At 31.9% G+C, this 22,337-nt stretch overlaps 1 protein-coding gene across 2 annotated transcripts in view; it reads right to left on the reverse strand.

Moving 5' to 3' along the window:
- The window catches only part of LOC136976235 (protein TMEPAI-like), a 144,851-nt gene that overhangs the window by 100,377 nt on the left and 22,137 nt on the right, over positions 1-22,337 (reverse strand). The window contains exon 3 of one of the 2 annotated variants that reach the window (XM_067271459.1): positions 13,043-13,072. In XM_067271459.1, the coding sequence (XP_067127560.1) occupies positions 13,043-13,072 (30 nt within the window). Of the gene's footprint in view, positions 1-13,042; positions 13,076-22,337 lie in introns of both variants that reach the window. The other variant, XM_067271458.1, reaches the window with a different exon arrangement.

Here is a 22,337-nt window from a genome sequence, read left to right on the forward strand (position 1 = left end):
CTGAATATTGTACCAAGTTTACAAATTATTTGATTTTTTTTAGTTTCAACATTTTAAAAAAAATATTGTTGTTTGAAATGGTGGTCATGATAATAGACTAAAAATAATTATGGTATAATTTTTAATTTTAAATTTGACTAAGATATTTTTTCCCAATTAAAATGTCATTCTTTATTCTCCTTTAATTATAAAAACAGTCATGCATTTATATTACAATGAAAAATTTAATATCTGAATAACTAAATCATTATTCCTATTTGCTTTGCAGTTATATGGATTAGCCAAGAAAACAAATTTACATTATATTTATATTTGAGAAAATTCCCATATTAATATGTTATACAGATAATTATTAGTTTTTTTCAAACAGATTAAATACATTCATGTTTCAATATCAATCAGTAATGCTAATGTAACAGTATGATAATATCATTAAAGTAATAATAGCGAGGTTGAGGCTGAAGTTTTAAACGCAAAAACGTGTACATTGGACATTCAGTGCCGCTTTCCTGTAGGCCTAGAAGTTTGACAATGGCATTTGAAATGTTGAGCATGATTCCACTGACTTTCCAAACACCATTGTCAAACTTCTAGGCTTACAGGAAAGCGGCACTGAATGTCCGACGTACACGTTTTCGCGTTTAAAACTTCGGCCTCAACCTTGCTAATTTGTAGTTAATAGCAAAATGAACACATTTATTAGTCTACAAAACAGTTTTTGAAACAAATAATTTAAAATAAGCTTGTTAAGTATTGAAAGTAAGATAAAAAAATAATATAAAAAAATTAATTGATAAAGTCTCCATTCTATAATACACCACCATCTTTAAATTGTTGAACATACTCTATTGATATAATACACCTTTATAAGTATCCAGTTTGTCATGTATAAGGGGCCCTGAAAGCTTTGCAACTTTTCCTATTAGAAAAATGAAATTTGATGTACTGAAAATATTATATTCAACATAATCACTTCCCAACTCTATACACTTAAAAAAACAAATTGGAGGAACATTGTAATAGCTTCTACAAAAAAAGAATTCCTTAGGCTGTTTCAAAACCCAATCCTCTGCAGCCTCAATAACCTCCTAATCAAAAGAAAATCTCATTTCTTTCAGGTATTTCTTTAAAACTGGGAAAAGATGCTAATCCAAAGCAGTGACATGTGATAGACTGGATGGTTCAACAATTCAAACAGCAAATCCTTGATGTTTTGCATGGTTTGGAGTGCTATGTAGGCAGGAGCACTGTCTTGCAGAAATAGCATGATTTGACTCAATTTTTCATGCTGTTTTTCCTTCAAAACCTCTTGGAATTCATCCAATAAAAACATGTAATAAGTAGCATCAATTCCTTTGGTTCTTTGGCAGATGGTTCCATCCTTATCCCAGAACACAGAGGCAATAATTTTTTCAGCCAATTTCTGGACAAAAAACTTCTTTGGCTAGGGAGATTTTCTATGATTTCATTCCTTTGATTGTTCTTTTGTCTCAGGATCATAGTGATGAAGTAATGTTTCATCTATAGTAACCAATCAGGCTGAAAAAGCCGCAGCACCAGCAATGAATTGTGTTAGTTTCTATAATCTCAGAGTGAATCCACTTCACTCTTTTCTTCTGCAGGAACAAGAAGTTAATGAACACATGCTGCTGAATTCTGGTCTTAGTGTAGCCATCACAAATTCAAATTATCAAAGCAAGCAAACTAACAATTGTACGGGATTCTTACAGCATATGCTATGCACTCTAGTAATGACTACTAGTCTCTACTATTCTCATATTATGACTTTTGCATTTTTACATTTGGATAAATTTCAGTATCCTCTCAAACTATTTATATAAAATTAGTTTGGAAAGAGATAGAATAATGTGACTGGTTTTGTAATAATAAAAAAGCATTTATTTTAATCATACATATTAATTTTCCAACATAATCACCATTTAGAATAATACATTTTTCTGTATTCTCAATCTATTTTTGTATTTCTTGTATCAAAAAACAAACTTTCTGATGTTACCTTTCCTGTAGAACAACTGCAATATCTGATTTAAAAAAAAAGTGCTGACCTTTCAACACCACATATAATTTTGGAAATAACCAGAAGTCTAAAAAGGTGTCAGATTTGGACTGCAAAGAGAATGCAAAAGTAGCTTGTAACTCCCCAGGAAAAACCTGTAAATGTCTTTACAATATGATCTTATGTGTTGTGGTGCAGTAAACACATCTATCAAAGAGTCTTAACTAAATTCTGGTAAGATTTAATTTGAAATAAAACTTTTGGACGAAACAATTCAGTTCATCTATACACACCAGGGTGAAAACCATATACTTCTCTTGTAAACCTTGTCACCGGTGCTGCCAATATTTGTACTCTACGCTAACGTTTTCGGCCCTTCACTAGGTCCTTCTTCAAGCGAAAATTTATTCGATTTTCTTTTTTGACCGTTAGATCGAAGAATATCCGCTTTTTGGATAAAATTCGAATTGTTCAATTCCGTATCTATGGAAATCGCGTGTCAATAATATTCCAAATTTTACGCAAAATGATCACGCGCTTATTTTTGTGACGTAAACTATCAAAACGCAATCCAATCGCATCTTTTCCATGTCAGTTCCTTGCAACGGCCTCTTTAATCATTTTGCCTCCATAGGTTCGAATCGGTGTCCCGAATTAGCGCCTGCCATGCCAAAGATAATTTTATCTCGTCCTTCGAATTGATCGGTTGGGTGTATGAGAAGGCTTTACATATCTCCACTTGCTCTAGCCATCGAAGGCAGTCTGTGTGTCGCGTGGCGATTAGGAGTTTAGCGCTCGCGAAGTCTGCTGTTATTTCTTGATCTGAAGCGTAAACGGCAAGCGCAGTGTTGTTTCTGTTATTTCTAATATCCTGCTGATGTTCTTTCCACCTAATTTCAACGGATCTTTTGTGGCGCCAATGTACATTAAATCTCTGTTAAATCTATGGTCCTTTAAAGGGACCGCGTACACCCCTGGGAGTTTTTTCCTGTTCGGCCTATCCTTATCGTTCCGGAGGATTTGAAAAATCGATGGGCATCGTCTGTATGCGATGCGTATTTCTTGTTTCTTCGTGATTCTTCTATATAAGGATGCCAACTGGGGGTTGAAAGTTACCGGTACCATTCGTTGTGTCGATTGTCCTGAGGTGTCATTAGTTGGTGGCGTCCAACGCGTACCGTCTTGATACTGCTTCTCTAGCTTCCATATTAATCGATGATATCCGTGTGTCTTTACCACTTCTCGTATGTACTTTATTTCCTGTTCAAGCGCTTCCCGTGTCGAGCAGTGCGTGTGCGCTCTTTTGAGCAGAGTGCTGAACGCCGACATTTTGTATTGGCGCGGGTCACAGGAATCCGCTGGTATGTATATCAGGAAATTATCTGTTTTGCGGTAAACGAAAGTACTTATGCCATTCTCCTTTAGCTTGATGTTCAGGTCCAGGAAATGTACCGCTGTCTCGCTATGTTGTTCCAGCTCAACATTTAGACCATAACGGTTGTCGTTAAACTGTTCCACGAATACATTGACGTCTATCTCTGTTCTCCATAGTACCATGATGTCATCCACGTATCTTGTATATAAGCTTATGTTGTTACTGTATGGTGGAATTATCTTCCCTTCCAGTTGCCGAATTACAAGCTCACATAGGTCGCCTGAGACCGCACTGCCCATGGGTACGCCTCTTCCCTGCTTGTAAGTGATTCCTCCAAATTGGAAAATCAAGCAGTAACATATTAAGTGCGCCAATTCCAAAATCTGATTGTGCATCCTCTCGTCGTTCACGTATTGGAATAAAAAGTCTCTAAGCGCGCAAAAACATGGCGGCAGTTCAATGGATGGGTACAGGGATCGGCATGGGCAGTGCGGTATCAGGCGACCTTTGTGAGCTTGTAATTCGGCAACTGGAAGAGAAGATAATTCCATCATACAGTAACAACATAAGCTTATATACAAGATACGTGGATGACATCATGGTACTATGGAGAACGGACATAGACGTCAATGTATTCGTGGAACAGTTTAACGACAACCGTTATGGCCTCAATGTTGAGCTGGAACAACATAGCGAGACAGCGGTACATTTCCTGGACCTGAGCATCGAGCTAAAGGAGAATGGCATAAGTACTTCCGTTTACCGCAAAACAGATAATTTCCCGATATACATACCAGCGGATTCCTGTGACCCGCGCCAATACAAAATGTCGGCGTTCAGCACTCTGCTCAAAAGAGCGTACACGCACTGCTCGACACGGGAAGCACTTGAACAGGAAATAAAGTACATACGAGAAGTGGCAAAGACACACGGATATCATCGATTAATATGGAAGCTAGAGAAGCAGTATCAAGACGGTACGCGTTGGACGCCACCAACTAATGACACCTCAGGACAATCGACACAATGAATGGTACCGGTAACTTTCAACCCCCAGTTGGCATCCTTATATAGAAGAATCGCGAAGAAACAAGAAATACGCATCGCATACAGACGATGCCCATCGATTTTTCAAATCCTCCGGAACGATAAGGATAGGCCGAACAGGAAAAAACTCCCAGGGGTGTACGCGGTCCCTTTAAAGGACCATCGATTTAACAGAGATTTAATGTACATTGGCACCACAAAAAGATCCGTTGAAATTAGGTGGAAAGAACATCAGCAGGATATTAGAAATAATAGAAACAACACTGCGCTTGCCGTTTACGCTTCAGATCAAGAAATAACAGCAGACTTCGCGAGCGCTAAACTCCTCATCACCACGCGACACACAGACTGCCTTCGATGGCTAGAGCAAGTGGAGATATGTAAAGCCTTCTCATACATCCAACCGATCAATTCGAAGGACGAGATAAAATTATCTTTGGCATGGCAGGCGCTAATTCGGGACACCGATTCGAACCTACGGAGGCAAAATGATTAAAGAGGCCGTTGCAAGGAACTGACATGGAAAAGATGCGATTGGATTGCGTTTTGATAGTTTACGTCACAAAAATAAGCGCGTGATCATTTTGCGTAAAATTTGGAATATTATTGACACGTAATTTCCATAGATACGGAATCGAACAATTCAAATTTTATCCAAAACGCGGATATTCTTCGATCTAACGGTCAAAAAGAAAATCGAATAAATTTTCGCTTGAAGAAGGACCTAGTGAAGGGCCGAAAACGTTAGCGTAGAGTACAAATATTGGCAGCACCGGTGACAAGGTTTACAAGAGAAGTATATGCTTTTGGACTAACTTTTTTGATCTACAAATGGAGAGCTTCAGGTCCATATATTTGATGATGAAATGATTAATTTTTCAAAAAAATCATTGTTCTATCAAATATTTTTAATTTAATTTAACATTATAGTTCTATTCAAGCATTCCTGAAGATCTCTATTTGTAGATCAAGAATGTTAGTTCAGTGTGCTTCTACTCTCTTTCTCTGTAAATCACAAACGTTTTCGAACCTCGTTGGGTTCTTCCTCAGGCGTAACAGAATTCTGTTCTACAAATTTAAATATCCTGTTGAAGTTGACCATTGATTTAGAAAAAACTGAATCACCTACAATCCGGCACTGAAGTCCATATACTACCAAATAGCGAAGAAAAAGGATATCCGCTTAGCTTTCAGGAGATGCCCAACTATTTTCGAGTGGCTTAGGAACGGAAAAGACGCTCCGGATAGAAACAGACTTCCGGGAATATACTCTGTACCCATCACCGACCACAGAGATAACAGCAAAGCCATCTACATCGGATCCACCAAACGCAACATACAAACGTGGATTAATGAGCACAAAGCAGACATATTACACCATAGACAAAATACCGCCTTAGCAGTCTATTCATCCGACCCAGAGATAGAGCCTCTTTTCACCCATGCCGGAATTATTCACTCCACGTTTCGACAAGATCACCTCAAATGGCTCAAAGCTGTATACATCTTACTCAACACCTGCAGCAATACACACTGTATCAATTTTAAAAAGGAAGTCAACTTATCATCAGCTTGGGAAGCCTTTCTTAGCAGATCCCTGAAGTAGCACTACACTCTCATCGTGCAAGTCTAATATGAAGACATCGGCTACACGCGACAGCGTTCCAGAATGCAGTTTTTTCTAAATCAATGGTCAACTTCGATGGGATATTTAAATTTGTAGAACAGAATTCCGTTACGCCTAAGGAAGAACCCAATGAGGTTCGAAAACGTTTGCGATTTACAGAGAAAGAGAGAAGAAGCACACCGGTCAAAGACACTTCAGTTGTTGAATCTAATTTAGTTTCACTCCGGTGTTTTTTCCTTTATACGTTAGTTCAAAAGTTTTACTTTAAATTAAATCTTGCTACAATTCAATTAAGACTCTCTGATAGACATGTTTATTGCTATATTATTCCAGTCTCCCTGTCTCCCAACTGGTGTGGTGCAAGAAGAAAAATGGTTATTTCTGGCCCCTCTACAAATAGGCCTTTTGAATAGTCTTAAAGTTTCACAATACAGGAAATCTTCATTCATTCAAAATTTAAAGGACAAAATAATTGCAATTTCGAGTTATCAAGCTTCAAATTACCCAAGATAACTTCCCTTTACTCAACACTGGAAAGTAGTCAATTATGTACCTCTAAAACCTGTTACCAGTGAATATTTAATCACCTACAGAACAAAAAACTAAATTTGACGAACATTTTCAAACCTTCCAAGGTTCTTCTTCAGGTAGTGACAAATTTCCGTTAAAATGTCGTTAAGATCGAATATTACTTGAAATTCGAATACGTAAAACTCCGTGCGGTTCTATAAGGCATGTGCACTAGATACGTAGTGTTGAGGAGAATTTACAGCTCTTTATTTACGAGCGCTTGCCACACCACAGAGAGATTTAATTCCTCTTTGCTGTTGATGCATATATTGTTGAATTTGTAAATATACAGTGCTTCAAACCACTTTAGGTGTTCAATGTAAGGTGTGTAGCAGATGATCCTTGCCTGGTTAAAGTCGGGTTCTATATCAGGATCACAGGCATAAGTGGCAAGAGCTGTGGTGATCCTGGAGTGTTGTATGTCAGCGACGTGTTCTTTAATTCTAATGCCCAAGGAGCGCTTCGTGGAGCCGATGTACACGAGCTCCCTATCGAATCTGTGATCTTGTAATGGGATGTGGTAGACTCCTGGTAGTCTATCTTGTTTAAGAACGTCCTTTCCCTTGCATAGGATGTTAAAAATGGTTGGACATCGTCTATACGTAATATGAATGCAGTGTTTTTTTGGCTATTTGTGCAAAGAGAGGTTGGAGATAAGGGTTGTAAAGTGACCGGGATTTTTTCTTCTTCCCCCTCCTGTTGATCTTCATTATGGGGGTGCCTTCGGAGTGTTTGCTGGAAGCGGAATTTTTGTATTAATTTACGGGTAATTTTCGGGTACCTGTGGTCTGCAGCGATGCGTTGAATATGTCCCAGTTCATACTCGAATTTCAAGTAATATTCGATCTTAACAACATTTTAACGGAAATTCGTCGCGACCTGAAGAAGAACCTCGGAAGGTTCAAAAACATTCGTCAAATCTAGTTTTTCATTCTGTAGATGATTAAATATCCAAGATATTTATATATTTATGTATAATTGCCAGTGTTACGTAATTAATGTAATTTATTAAGCAAACAGAGTACAGATACATATACAGAATGCTATTTTTGTTAATTAATAATTAATAATAATAATATAAATAAACTGCAGGTAAACAGCATGTGTCCAGTGAGAACCTCACAAGTTGCCAAATAGATTTTATAAAATGTAAGCAGAATTCCTCGAAATGTAGCCCAAATTATTTTTAAAGTAACCCAAATCTAGTGGCCTAGACCAGGGATGGCAAACCTTTTTGATTTCGTGTGCCATATTGTAAACATACTTAGCTTTAAAGATGTTAATGTGTGCCAAAGTCTTAGCCTTCGAATGATATTTAAAGAAATAAAAGAATACACTTTAATTCGAATAAATGTAAAAAATCTGATTGAAAAAAGGATGGTCAGGTGATAAACAGAAAGGATGATTGAAAAAGACAGAAATCATATGATACATTACGTGCCAGATGATTTCTCCGACGTGCCACTTTGGGCACGCATGCAATAGGTTCGCCATCCCTGGCCTAGACCATATAAATATCTTAATCTCCTACTTGTAGCCCAATCTTGCAATCCTGAAAACCAGCTGTATTTTATGAGATAAAAGAAAAAAAGGATAGTCCATGTGTAAAGTGACACCCAAAAATGTGTTACTGTAAAAGCAATATGGCTTTGCTTTTACAGTAATATATTTTAGAAACCAGATTAGAGTTGTATATTGTTCTCTTATAGCATGGAGGCATGAGTTAAACAAACGAGTTAACATATGCATATCACAGTTCAAACAGAATTTTCACTTAAAATTTTGAAGTAGTCGTATTTCAAACTAACCAAATTCTTTAACATGTAAATCTCTATATCCCCGGCTGAGACAATAGTACAGTTATGAACTAACAGGATTTTGAACTATCAGAGTTCTAACTAACAAAGATTTCATGCATTTCATTTAATTGATTATTTCTTCCTTTACTAGCTACTCTGTGTAAACAACTCGTTTCATCCAAAAAAAACCAACATAATCTGAGAAGAGAGAACAGCTTTAAACTTCTTAACAAACAGAGAATAAGAATGACAATACTGTATTAATACTCCTATTCTCTCTAAGCCAGGGGTGTCAAACTCAAACAACTTAAGTGCCAATTTTTTGTCTGGAGTATGACAGCAGGCCAAATGTTTTTAGCTTTTGTAGCCAAAAATTTTCTAAAAAGTAGCCCAAAAATACTGACTCAAAAAACTCTTTTTTAATAACCCGAGATTTGACAATAAATTAAAATAAAACACCATTTGTACTTTTCCAGCAATAACTTTAATCACAGAGCAAACATTTTCGGCCAATTTACAGGCCTGAAGCAGGTCTGTACACTGATCCGAAAATAAGGATTGAAAAACTCAAAGTACAAGGATAAATTGTAATTTACTAATATTTCGAAAACACTCATTTTATATGCAAAATAGTGCAAATTATGTAATAAATGATCTTGTGAAGACAGACTTTAATTTGAAATTCAAAAGATGAAATAAAGAAAACATAATGTAAACAAAAAATTAAACATAAAAATAAATCAAATAAAATAAATAACTCTAAGTAATATGAATAAATAAAAATAAAAACAGTAATAATACCAATAATTATTGAGTTCAACAATTTTGTTTATTAAGTATTATTTGTTTAAGTACAAAATATCACATTTTCTTTGGTATCAAGATGATAAAATATAAACAAATAGCATTATTGAATTCATGTATCTTTGACATGCCTGCTCTAAAGCCAAAGTTTATTCTGCTATACAGAAATGGTTCAATAAAACACTGGAAAGATTTTCATGCCTGAAATGCAAAAATAAATAGATTGAATGGTTAGAAAAATGTGTCATTATAGTGATTACATTGAAAAATGAATACATATAATTAGTGATGGGATGATTAATTGAAATCAGAAAACTCGGGCATTTTTCAGGTATTGAAATCAGAATCAGGAATATCTCATCATAATTTCAGATTCTTAAAATGATTCTTCCACATTTAATAAGAAAATTTATTATTAAAATTACAATATTAACAATTAAGTATTAGTTTATTGAAAGCTTTCATATCAACAAAGCAGAGAGCACACAATATCCTACACACGAGGTAACATCTGTCACAGTGAACTTTTCTTTCATGTAGTCAGAGTAATGAGAGATTGCACTCGGTCAGTACTAACTGTCCTTATTTTACGGTTGCAAATTGAAATTATTTGTTTAATTTGTTTAATTCCAATTTGTTTAATTCAAACTATATTTTTTCTTCCAAATCTCCTAATTAACTAGAAAATATTCTTTGTTCAATAAAATATATTTCATTATTTTTAAAATATTGTTTTTATTTTTTTGTTTATTAAATTCTTCCTTATCATTTTGTTCAATGAAAAACATTAATTACAAATTGCATCTTAACGGAGTTATTAAGATACATTATCCATGTTTGATATTTATTGTGTGTATTGTAAAGTGGCTGCTTAGAAATTTTCCACATATACTAATAGATTATTAACTTTTTTTTTTTATTTCAATTACTATTTTCTGATATACCATGCATTTCATGTATGTACTAATGTATTTTTGTCTGCAATTAATGTAAAAAGTTTGTTAAAAATATAGCTATTCTCTGATTTATATAAATTCAATTTTACGTAAACTTCTGATGTCCAGTGCAAACTTAAATCATGAAAATATATTTTGAATATAAATAAATAACGACTAACCCGTTACAAAGCTACACATCCACAAGAGCCGAATTATCGGGCTAGAGCTCTAGCCCGATTATCTCTAGCCCAATAATTCGGCTCTTGTGGATGTGTATATTTTGAATCCCACAGAAAACAAAAAACCAGCTAGGACAGCAAAACAGATAGCAAAAGTCCATAAGCTATGTTCCTTTACACTCTTGCAGTCACAATTGAAAAAGAAATAATTGAATTAAATATGCCAATTCATCTTTGTTTTCATACACAAATTAAGAATAAAAGATTGTTTTCATTTTAAGCAATGTTTTTAGAATTATATGTGATAATGCAAAATTGAGTCACCAGCATAAACCCAACACCACCAGCTATCCAAGGCATAAATAATGAAAAACAATTATAATTAAATATGTCCTGGAAAAGTAAGAAACTGAGTAATAAAATACAATCTTTAACATGTTTCTTACACTTTCAGGTAGTAATAAATAACATCCAAAAAAATAAAATGCACACAGTTTACCAAAAACTTCTAGTGTCCAAAGAACCTTCAGGATTCCAACATCTAATGAAAAATTGCATCACCAGCATATTATAACAAAGGTCACATGATATAGCAAAAAATTACATCAATTAGTAGCAAAAAAGTGTTTAAAAAAAGCACTAACAACATTCATTGTTTTCATGTTGTAATTCATGTCTGTTTTACATTAATCACATTTTTATAACTTGTCATGCATATAAAATGTAAACAAAGTTAAATAAATAATTAAATTTATGTTCATCAAACATTTTCTTCTTCAAATCAAATTTAATGTATATATTTCCAAGTGCTGATGCATAAGCACTTAGGAAAATTCCAACATAACATAAAATTTGAGTTGATTAAAGTTCTACAGAATACAACTTTCATGAAATTTGGGAATGAATACACTCTTAAATCAAATAATGACAAATTAATAATCACTCATATTTTGCAATTATGAAGCATCTTCTAAAAGTAAAATATTTTGCATGAGTATCAAACAAAAATTATTACAGACAATCGAAAAAAACTGATAGACATTCAAATGAACACCACACACCAACACCAAAGTCCAGCAGAAAAAAAATTTTTATTGTAAACAACTAAGGCCAGGAACACACATGCATAAAATCTAGCATAAAACAGAAAACATAAAAATTTTTCTGAAATTTTAGCTGAAAAATAACTGAAAAAGAATAGAGCATGTCTCTACCTTTTACGAACGTAAAATTTTTTTTGTAAAAATTCTAATAATGATGGTTAGTCCTGTAATTGTAAGTCTCCAAAAAATGAAAAATAAATGAAATAGAAGACTTTATTGAATCTGTTCAACCACATCAGTGTCTTTATGACAAAAAAGTGTTATGTATAAAGAAACTTTGTTTAAATACAGTGTATGGACAGCCATAGGTGCTAAATTTCAAATAACAGGTACATCTAGTAGAATCAATATATAGTATTTAGATCACACATTATTTCAATTCGGAATACAAGTCTATTAATTTAAATTTTCTAAATTATAGCAGAGGCAGCAGAGAAAAAATGGAAGGTACAAAGGGATAGATATATGAGAGAAAAAAAAATTAATAAAATGTAGCACTGTTAGTGGCAGTGGTGTTTCCTATTCAACCAGAATTTTTATGCATGTGTGTTCTTGGCCTAACATTTTCATTTATATATAACAGACATCCTCAGGTTTAAATGGTAAATACAGAATAGAAAAGTAAAGTTAAACTAAATGTTTAAATTATCATAATGTTTTTAAAAGAACAGAACAATTTTTGTGGAGCATGCAGAGAATTGGAAATGTCTGATATGGAATGATGGTAGCTGGTGGTGAGCTCAAACAACACTTTCCAAGACAGAGATTGAAGCAGCCTACTTGAAGTTAGCTGGATGAAAACATTTGTTCAAAGTAAAATTTTTTCTTCTGCTGGATTTTGATGTTAGTGTTTGTTGTTTATTTCAAAGAATTATTATATTAATTACTAAATTTATAACCCTACTATAATAATTTTTAATAAATCTATTATATTAAATATACAAGAAATAACTTTTATATAAGATCATAATGGCATAATCATCATATTTAATAGCAAACTTATAACTTATGTTATAACTTGATTTTACAAACAATTTAAAAGTATTTGCTTTGATTTATGTATTTGACAATATATTCCCAGCTTTTTCTTAGTAAACCAAACAATTGCCATAATTAATCAGACTATTTTTTGCTACAGTTAATAAATAGATGGCACTTAACATCTACCTCTCATACCAAATTACTTAATTTCTAATTATTAATTGTAGCAAAAAGTAGCATGATTAATTGCAGCAATTGTTTCACTTAGTATTAATACATTGGGCTTTGGGATGTTTATATATATATTATTTTTTTTAATTATTACATTCTAAATCTATATCTCTTGAATGTTAAATATAATTTTTTTAAACATTTCATAAACTTAAAAATAATTTAACAATACATTTTTAATATAATCTTGAAATATTGTGTGTCCTATTTCACATGTAACTTATGTCAAAATTAATTTTATAGAATACTTTATTTGACGTTTATTATAATTTCATAATTTATACATATATAAAACACCTTTAAAATTAATTTTTCAAATACCCTTGTTGAAATGATAATTATACTATTATTAAATATGATAAGAAACTTACTGATAGAGGACCCTTCTTTAGCATCGTTTTCTGCTATAAAAGAAAAAATCAATTTTAGTATATTTTCTTTTGGTAAATTTAATAATCACAAATTAATAGTTTTTATATACATGTGTAACTAATTTATTTTACATAAATTTTAGTAATTCAATAAAAAGAATTAAATTTATGTTTATGTTCCAGAAAGCATTGTTTCTGTTAAATGAAATATAAATAAGGAAAATAAAAGCATACTTTATAAGAACGAAACAATTCCAAATTTTTCAAAACTTTTTATATGGACTGTATAGGCATGAATACAGTTGAGAGCTTAGAACAAGAAGGGCATATCCCAACTGATGTTCATTTTGGGTAATAAGACAAATCAGTTTGTAACGTATTGCATTAATAAGTAAGATAAAGTTAATTATTACATGTGTTATTGAACATAATGTGTCCTATCTATCAGCAAATATTCTCCAGCCGGTGATGTTCAGGGTCAGCTATTAGACTCAAAAACTGCCTTTGTTTCTCAAAACCAATTCTTTTTTTGGTGATCCGAGTTTATGATCACTGCAACAGATGATAGGAGCATATCTAAACCACTACCTTTTCTTATACAATAACAGAATGTAGAAAGCACAAAAACGTAGAACAACATTAAAGAAATGTTAGCTGGAATATGCCATTCTTGTTCTAATTGATATTTAGCATAGTTTAGTATTTGTACTTAAAATATTTTTAATTACAGAAGTTTAAATGGTTCAAAACCTTTTTGGTTACTATATTATAACAAATTCTTATATTTATGGCATACTGTATTTCCTCAATTAAACCCTGAAGTTTATTTTTAAAACATTTAATCCCTGAGAATTATTTGAAGACCTAGGTTTTTTGAGGCCCTCTTGCAACAGGAGACAAGTGAATAAAAACTGAAAGAAATACCTTTAACTACTTGTACATTTTCCAAACTATCAAACTATTAACTGTATTTATGTGTTGTATGTTGTGTGAGCAGAATCTAGATCCTGAGTACCATCTTCACATTCAAACTCTCTCTCTCTCTCTTTCCAATTCAAGTTTTCCTAATTAAGCTTCAGCTGATAAGCTCTTGACTTATAAACTCAATTGCAACTCTCCCCTGCTCAATATTCAGCAATATTTATAATTTTATTTCAAAACTGTTTCAATGAACCTTGGAGTAGAAAGTGTTATCCAACTCTAGATAATTTTAATAAGTAGAATTTTACTTATATTCCTTACCTGTCACTACATTATACTATGCAGTGCAGTACTTCAACATACCTCCCATGCTTTTCAACCTGGGGTTTAATTTAACAGCACCTTTATTCCCTGGGATTTAGTCAAAGACCAGAGTTTATTTGAAACCTAGCATTTAACTGAGGAAATATGTATCAATTTCTGATAAACCATATTTTATAATGTCAAAATTAGTTATTCTCTTTCCTAAAATATTTTAAAATTGATTACAAGCAAAAATTATACTTTTTTAATAGTTACATTTGATCCATCAAATAATTTTTTAGAAATATTCTCCTTATCTAATCAAAAAAATGTAGGATAATTCTAAAAGTTACAAAGACTGATTTCATCATTAATGCAATTTTTTTTTACTCTTTAAATCACTGTTTTTATCTTCATATAAATTAATATAATAAATGAAAACCACAGTTAATGTTCAATCATTTAAAAATCAATATTTTTAAAAAAAAAAAAAAAAAAACCAAATGTCAGTTATGTTTATCTCTAACAACCGATAAACTAATACATACTCTTCTTGTTTATTTACAATATTAAAAAATGAAATAACAACCATTTAAGATGATATATAAAAATAGTGATGAATTTTACCAATTTCAGGAATATACTCAATATATTTATTGGAATCTTTATATTTAGAACATAAAAAATAATTACTTTTGATACAGTAGAGAGTCATTAATCCGAATCAATTGGGGACTGGGGTTGTTCGGATTAGTGATTTGTTCGGATAACCAATTACGTATGAAAAAATATATTAACCTGTCCGTTCAAATGTCCGATGATCAAATTTTTCTTTGTTGCATGTCGCTTCGTGTTGAATTTTCGTCGATTTTAAGCCTAACAAAAATTTTTATAATAATAATCAACGCTATTGTATCGTTAAAAATTATTTCTTTATTTTGTACAAACAAAATAAATATATTGAAGAATATAAAAACATGACAATTATACTTTAGAAGTAAATCTAGTATCAAAAACGTTCGATTCAGCACGACACAGTCTGACTGAAAATCGTTCGGATTACTGAGGTTCGGATTAACGACTCTCTACTGTATTATAACAGCATTATAGGTATTCTGTGGGCATGGATGTCTACTGGAAAGAAGCAAATAGGGTCCCCACCTGATACAAGCTCAATCAGCTTGATTTAAGCAATAATTATGATAGGAGTATGACACTCTACATATCAAAAACAATAAATTTTTAAATATTCTGCTTTATTAGAATCAACAGAAATCAATTATACCAAACACAGTAACACAGACAGTCTGTACATCCTCTTTAAAATGAAAGCTAGTGTCATCAAAAATACTAAAACTTTTGATAAGTAAATTGGGTATGCTCTATCAAATGGTGATGTTTTCAACTTCTGATACTGGATGGAAATCAGCTATCTGGGCCAAAAATCAAATTTTTTTTAAATGGCATATTGCATTTTTTAATTTAGATTTGAATTAAAGTAAAAAAAAAATAAGACAATTTTGTCTCAAACATTTTTTCTAAAAACATTCCTTTGACTATAAAATGAACTTGAAAGTGTGATAAAATAAGCTTTTACAAGGAAGAGTTTATGTTGTTTTGTCACGATATTTTTCAGCTGGCTGAATATTCAGTGTCAACAAATGTAAACATTATGCTCAAATTTACATTTTCATTTGATATCAGTTTTTGTTTTCAGTTACAGACTTATCAAAGCATGTCATAGTGATCTATGTATCCATGTCTTGTAGAGTTCTTCAAGCAACAAACTCTTTCTTGCAGATTGGATAGGTTAGCACAAAAGGAGTTTATATGAACAAAAATACTATTTTGTTAGTTCAGCATCAATTACATTATTATTGTGACATTTTAATTATGCTTTGCCTACACCAATAGTACATTAATGAAAATATTCTGTAACATAATATGTTTTCTTATTTTCATAGTATCATTTTTCTCCATGCATCACACTTTCAAAACAATCTTACAGTCATTAGAGGTGTTTTCAGAAAAAAATGTTTGAGACAAAATTGTCTTATTTCTTCAAGTTTAATCTAAATCTAAATTAAAAATTACCATGTTTCATTTGAAAAATTTGACTTTTAGCCTGGGTATCCCATTTCTGGCAAACACTAGATGTTTAAAATATTGCCATTTGATACAGCATACCTAATTTGCTTAACAGAATTTTTAGGATTTTTGACAAAACTCACCTCTCTTCATTTTAAAAGAACTATTACTAATACTTTTGGACAGAACTACATAATCTTCAGGGATACTATTTATTAGTCATCATCTAGTATTTAAGTATTCATAAAGATGAAAAAGTTCTACCCAAAAGCGTAATAATTTTCTGCAAATAACTCATGGGTCATTTTATGTTTAAAAGTCATTTCGAAAGAAAGTGCAGTTTCATGCATTGCTGCAAGTCATTTCTCAATTTTAAATTGCTAGGCAACAACATACATGTCATTATTAATAAGGTCAAATCAACCATGCTCATCTTAGAAACTGCCATTCATAACCTTTTTAAAGAACATTTAAAAACCTACAGCTTCTCCATCAATAACACTGAACAATTAATTGTTGAATTACAAAAACACCAACTATCTAATAGGGTTCATGTTTTTCAGTGTTAGATTTTACAGCTCTATACCACTCAATTAACCTCCAACCATGCTTCTTCACTCTTAGAGATTTCTTATTACATAAACACAAAGAATCGAAACTTCACAAAGATATCCTGGAGCTAGTCCATATGTTTTGTTATTCTTTGTTCTTCCAACATAATTATAACAACATAAATGAGTACCAATGGATTTGTTTATGTTGAGCATAACACTATCAGAAAATCTCTGAGATGGTAATAAGATTATTATAAAAAACAATTTTACTAAATTTCTATTGAAAATATACATATGCAAAGGATACATTATTATATAGAAGACAAAATTGTCTACAAACAGAAATATTTACCTACAATACTTTGGAATTTTACAATCATAAATTTGGTGTTCAAATGTTGAACAACAATAGTTGTTCAACATGTAGACAATTTTATTGTACAATTTGAATTTGATTCCCAATATTTATGTAAATTAGCATACCGGATTACGTCGTCGTGATAGATGTACGAGAGATACGTCTGTAAATGTTATGATAGTCATTGTGTAACTTTAGGCAATAATTTAGGATATAAATTACAGGTAAAACATTTACTGTTATATACTGTTTATAAATTTGACCCCTTTTTTTATATATCATTTATATGTCATTTATTCAACATTGAAGTTTGCTAGGTTTGAATGTCACGTTGCCAAGTTTATTATTTGTCAATTGGTTTACTTTTCATGTGAACAATGGTATTAAATGTAATCCATTATTTCTGCTGTCTGTGAGTCTGTAATTTGTACTTTTAAGGTATGTACCTTTTAATTATGCAATGTTAGCATGTTTAATTCGCGTGTATATATGTATGTTTTCTCATGTTTTAATTTAATATTTAGTTAGCTGAGGAGGGGCAAATGCCCGAAACGCAATTTGTAGCTTTGCGTTCTAACTAAATAAAGATGAATAACCTGCCAAGTGTTTTAAAAAAAGTCACTTCATTGTGTCAGCATGAAGCAACATAAATCACAACACGGTTTCATTGGTATCAAATTAATTTATTTATTAATTTCTTATTCGCTGGTATTGGTTTGTTGTGTGTGTTTATTCTATCAGTTTGAAGATGTTTGAAGAAGTGTGTTTATTCTATTATTAGTTTGAAAATGAAAAACTAGGCTTGTTGTTTCAAATCAATATGAAGGAGAAGAATTTTAACTGCAAGTCCCAAGTTAATAGAAATAATTGGGCATTTCTCAGAACAAATTAATAAGAAAAAACACACACGATATTTATTGAAATTGAAAGAACTAAGCAGCCAATTTTCAGATTTATTTTCATTTTCATTGTTCAGTCACAGATAATGGATCCTTTCAGCTGTGATATAGAATCCCATCAGTGAAAATATCCAAGAACAAATTATTGAATTAAAATGTAATAATAAGTACAAATATAAATTTGAAAGAGGTGGACTAACTGAATTATGGCCAGGAGTGGATCTAGGGCTTATTGAAGTCCAATGGGGCCCCATTTTTTGTTAGATTACGAATCTTTAAATTGGAGTTTAAAATTCATTTTTAATAACATCAAAATCAGAGTTGAAACATATTTATTTATGAAATGGTGTTGAATTACAAACTTTATATCTTATATAAAAAAATAAGAAAAAAAGAAATATTATTAACAAAAAGAATTTAATTTTGTGGGCCCTTGACACTCAGGGGCCCAGGGCTTAAGCCCTATTAGTCCCTACTAGTCCCTACGTAGATCCACCCCTGATTATGGCTATCAAATACAGCTAGAACATGTGATCTGAAATGGCTAAAATACTGTTATGATTTCCAACTTTACATTTGGTTGAATGTCGATTTAGTATAGTCAATAAAATTGTGACAAAAGAAAGAAGTAGAATTGATATATGTATTTGAGCAGACATAAGACTAAAACTTACAAATTTATATCCAAATATTAAAAACATAGCAGTGAAACATCAACCATAAGGATCAAATTAAATAAACAACATAAGTATCTTTTTAATTTAATGTTTTTCAAAATAATTTCCCTGTACCTACCCAAAATAGGAAAATGATAGAATAGGAAGATAGGAAAAAGAATGAGAACTGGTCTAGGGCATCTAGAGCTTTCACATATCTGTAGCCCCAACACTTTCTTATAGTCAGGTTAGAACCAGCCCAGATGGCAGACAATTCAGCTAAACCATTTTGCTAATAAAAATCAAAACAAAAGATGACATCATTACCTTTTTTTTAAATTTGCTTCATTATTTAATCTCTACACTGTCCCAGTAGAAATTTGTTTTATATTAATTATATTAGACAATAGTAAAATAAATCAATTCCACATACACTCAGACTCATTGAATATTATATACCATATATACCTTATTGCTAAGAATCATTTAATACTTTAAACCAGGGATGAGCAACACACGGCCACGGGCCGCTTGCGGCCCGTTAAACATGTTTATGCGGCATTTCTAAAATTGAATTTATTTATCAAGCATTTCTAAAATTGAAATTATTTATCGACTTTCTCCCATCAATATATCATTATAAAATTAATTATAATAAAATGGTAGTACATACTAAACCGAAACAATTTTTTGTGACGAGTTACTCACTTGTCGGCAACTTGTTTAAACATGCAATACGAACACGCCGCGTCTGTGCTTGTTTGTGTTTGCTTCTGTCACACAATCAGTCAGACTGGTAAGCTGTTAACTAGCAATTTTAGCAATTCTTGTGTTTCTTGAAAGGCGTGAGTGCAATATTATTGTCAAAAAGGTACTATTAGAGTTTTTTTTTATTCAAAATTAAGTTTTCCTACAAATTTTTTTAACTTTCAAATTTTTAATCCATAATAGCATGTCGGAAAAGCAAACAAAAAAATGGAAGGTTGCGGATGCACAGGCATTTCCAAGAAAAGTGGAAATTTGATTATTTTTTCACTTTCGTCAAAGATAAAGCTGTATGCTTAATATGCTCAGAGACTGTGTCGACATTAAAAGAATATAACATAAAAAGGCATTACGATACAAAACATGAACAACAATATAAAAACTTAACAGGACAACTCCGGATAGATATGTTTAATCAAATGGAGAAAAACTTGGAAAAGCAACAGGCTATTTTTAAAAATCAAGCTATTTTATCAAATACGGCAGTGAAGGCTAGTTTTGTTGTCAGTCAAATACTGGCAAAAAAAAAAAGGAAACCCTTTGCGGATGAAGAGATGATAAAAGAATGTCTGACTGCTGTTGCAGAAATAGCATTTCCTGATAAAATAAATATTATTTCAAAACATTAGTTTATCAAGATTCACCATTGCAAGGAGAATTGAAGACTTGTCCGAGAACATAGCAACAACGCTTCGTGAACACATTGCAAAATTCGAATACTGTTCTTTGGCACTTGATGAGAGTTGCGATATTAGCGATACAGCACAACTGGCTATATTTTTACGTGGTATTGACACCAAATTTAATATTACCGAATTGTTCACACTGATTCCAATGCAAGGGACTACAACCGGCAAAGACCTGTACGATGAACTAAAGTCTGTGTTGGAAAATTTTTCAATTTCATTAGAAAAGATTATTGGTATATCGACAGATGGAGCACGAGCAATGTCAAGCATGGAGGTAAAAGTATCGGGAAGGCTATTTCAAGACATTAAGAAGGTCACAGGAAGGGAAATATTCGTTAACCACTGCATAATTCACCAGGAAAATTTGTGCGCGAAAAGATTGAGTTTGCCAAATGTCACAGTACCAATAATTAAACTAATCAATTTTATAAAGTCGCGCGTGTTAAATCACCGTGAATTTAAAGAATTCCTGAAAGATTTAGAAATTGAATATGGAGATGTGGTTTTTAATACCGAAGTACGTTGGCTTAGTAGAGGTGCAATGCTAAAAAGAGTATACAACTTAAAAAGCGAAATACAATTGTTCTTGGATATGCCTTTCCTCATTTTGGTAATAAAGAATGGATGTGCGATTTTGGGTTTCTTATCGACATGACTCAGCATCTCAATGATCTTAATGTGGAACTTCAAGGCAAAGGACAGTTTATTCACAATTTGTATGATAAAATTCAGGGCTTTGAGCGCAAATTAAAATTGTGGAAACAGCATCTTTTGCAGAATAATGTGTCTCACTTTCCGCATTTAGAAAAAGAAAACGTTACTACTTCTCAAAAATACGCACAATATATAGACATTTTAATCAACGAATTTCAATTACGATTCAAAATGTTCAAAGCTGAGAAGACAGCGGTTTCCACGAAAATGTTTTCCTCGCCATTTAATATCGATGTGGATACAGTTCCCAAAGACTTTCAAATAGAAGTGATTGACATGCAGAATAATACCGATTTAAAAAATGTATTTTTCTCAGTAAACATCGAAAATTTTTATAAATCTTATGTGAGCCCTGAGAAATTTCCACTTTTGACGAAAAATGCAAAGCAAATGATATCTCTGTTCGGAAGTACGTATGTTTGCAAACAATTATTTTCAACCATGAAATTACTCAAAAATAACCACCGATCAAAACTGAGTGATGCACGATTAGAAAGCTGCATACGTGTAGCTACCTGATCAATTCCAGCTGATATTGATCAGCTTGTATCAAAAAAACAGTGCCAAATTTCTCATTAAAAATTTCAAGTAAATTCGTTTTTCTGTTCTTTTCTTGTTTGTTTTTATTTTGCATTAAAATTTGTATATGAAATCTTTACTTTTTTTTAAATTTTATATTTTTTTATTCTAATGTTTATTATAAATAAAGTTTTGTAAATTATTAATAAGTGTTACTTTATGTGTGGCCCACCAAAAAATTTTAAAATTTAAATTGGCCCGTTGATTAAAAAGGTTGCTCACCCCTGCTTTAAACTAACATTTTCAACCTGATCAACAAGCCATCATCAGGTTATCACTGGAACGTTTAAATTGTTCTACAATTGAACCAATACGAAATTTAAATTTAAAATGGTTTGAACAATAAAATATAAATAATATAACTAATCCATTAAATACATAAACTGAATGAATCAAAATAGAGTAGAACAAAATAAAATACAATATAAATAAAATAAAATACAATATAAAATAAAATAAAATACAAATATAATAACATATGATATAAAATTACATCAATGGCACGCTATGCATCAGATTTTACGAGTTATTCTTGATTATATATTTCCATGCTGATGATAAGCCTGTGGCATCCTTGTAGTTTAAATGTTTGCCAGTCAAGCTAGATTTATAAATTTTGATGGTCTGTTGATCAGGTTGAAAACATTAGTTTAAAGCAGTGTTTCTCAAACTTTTTGGTCTGCGACTTCCATTTTGCGCTTAAAAATTTCAAAGGACCCCCTGAAAAATGCATATGTGTAGAAAAACATCCTGGAGGGGAGATTAATTT

The sequence above is a fragment of the Centruroides vittatus genome, unplaced genomic scaffold (genome assembly GCF_030686945.1).
Source record: "Centruroides vittatus isolate TY-2023 unplaced genomic scaffold, ASM3068694v2 contig_4, whole genome shotgun sequence".
Lineage (NCBI taxonomy): Eukaryota > Metazoa > Arthropoda > Arachnida > Scorpiones > Buthidae > Centruroides > Centruroides vittatus.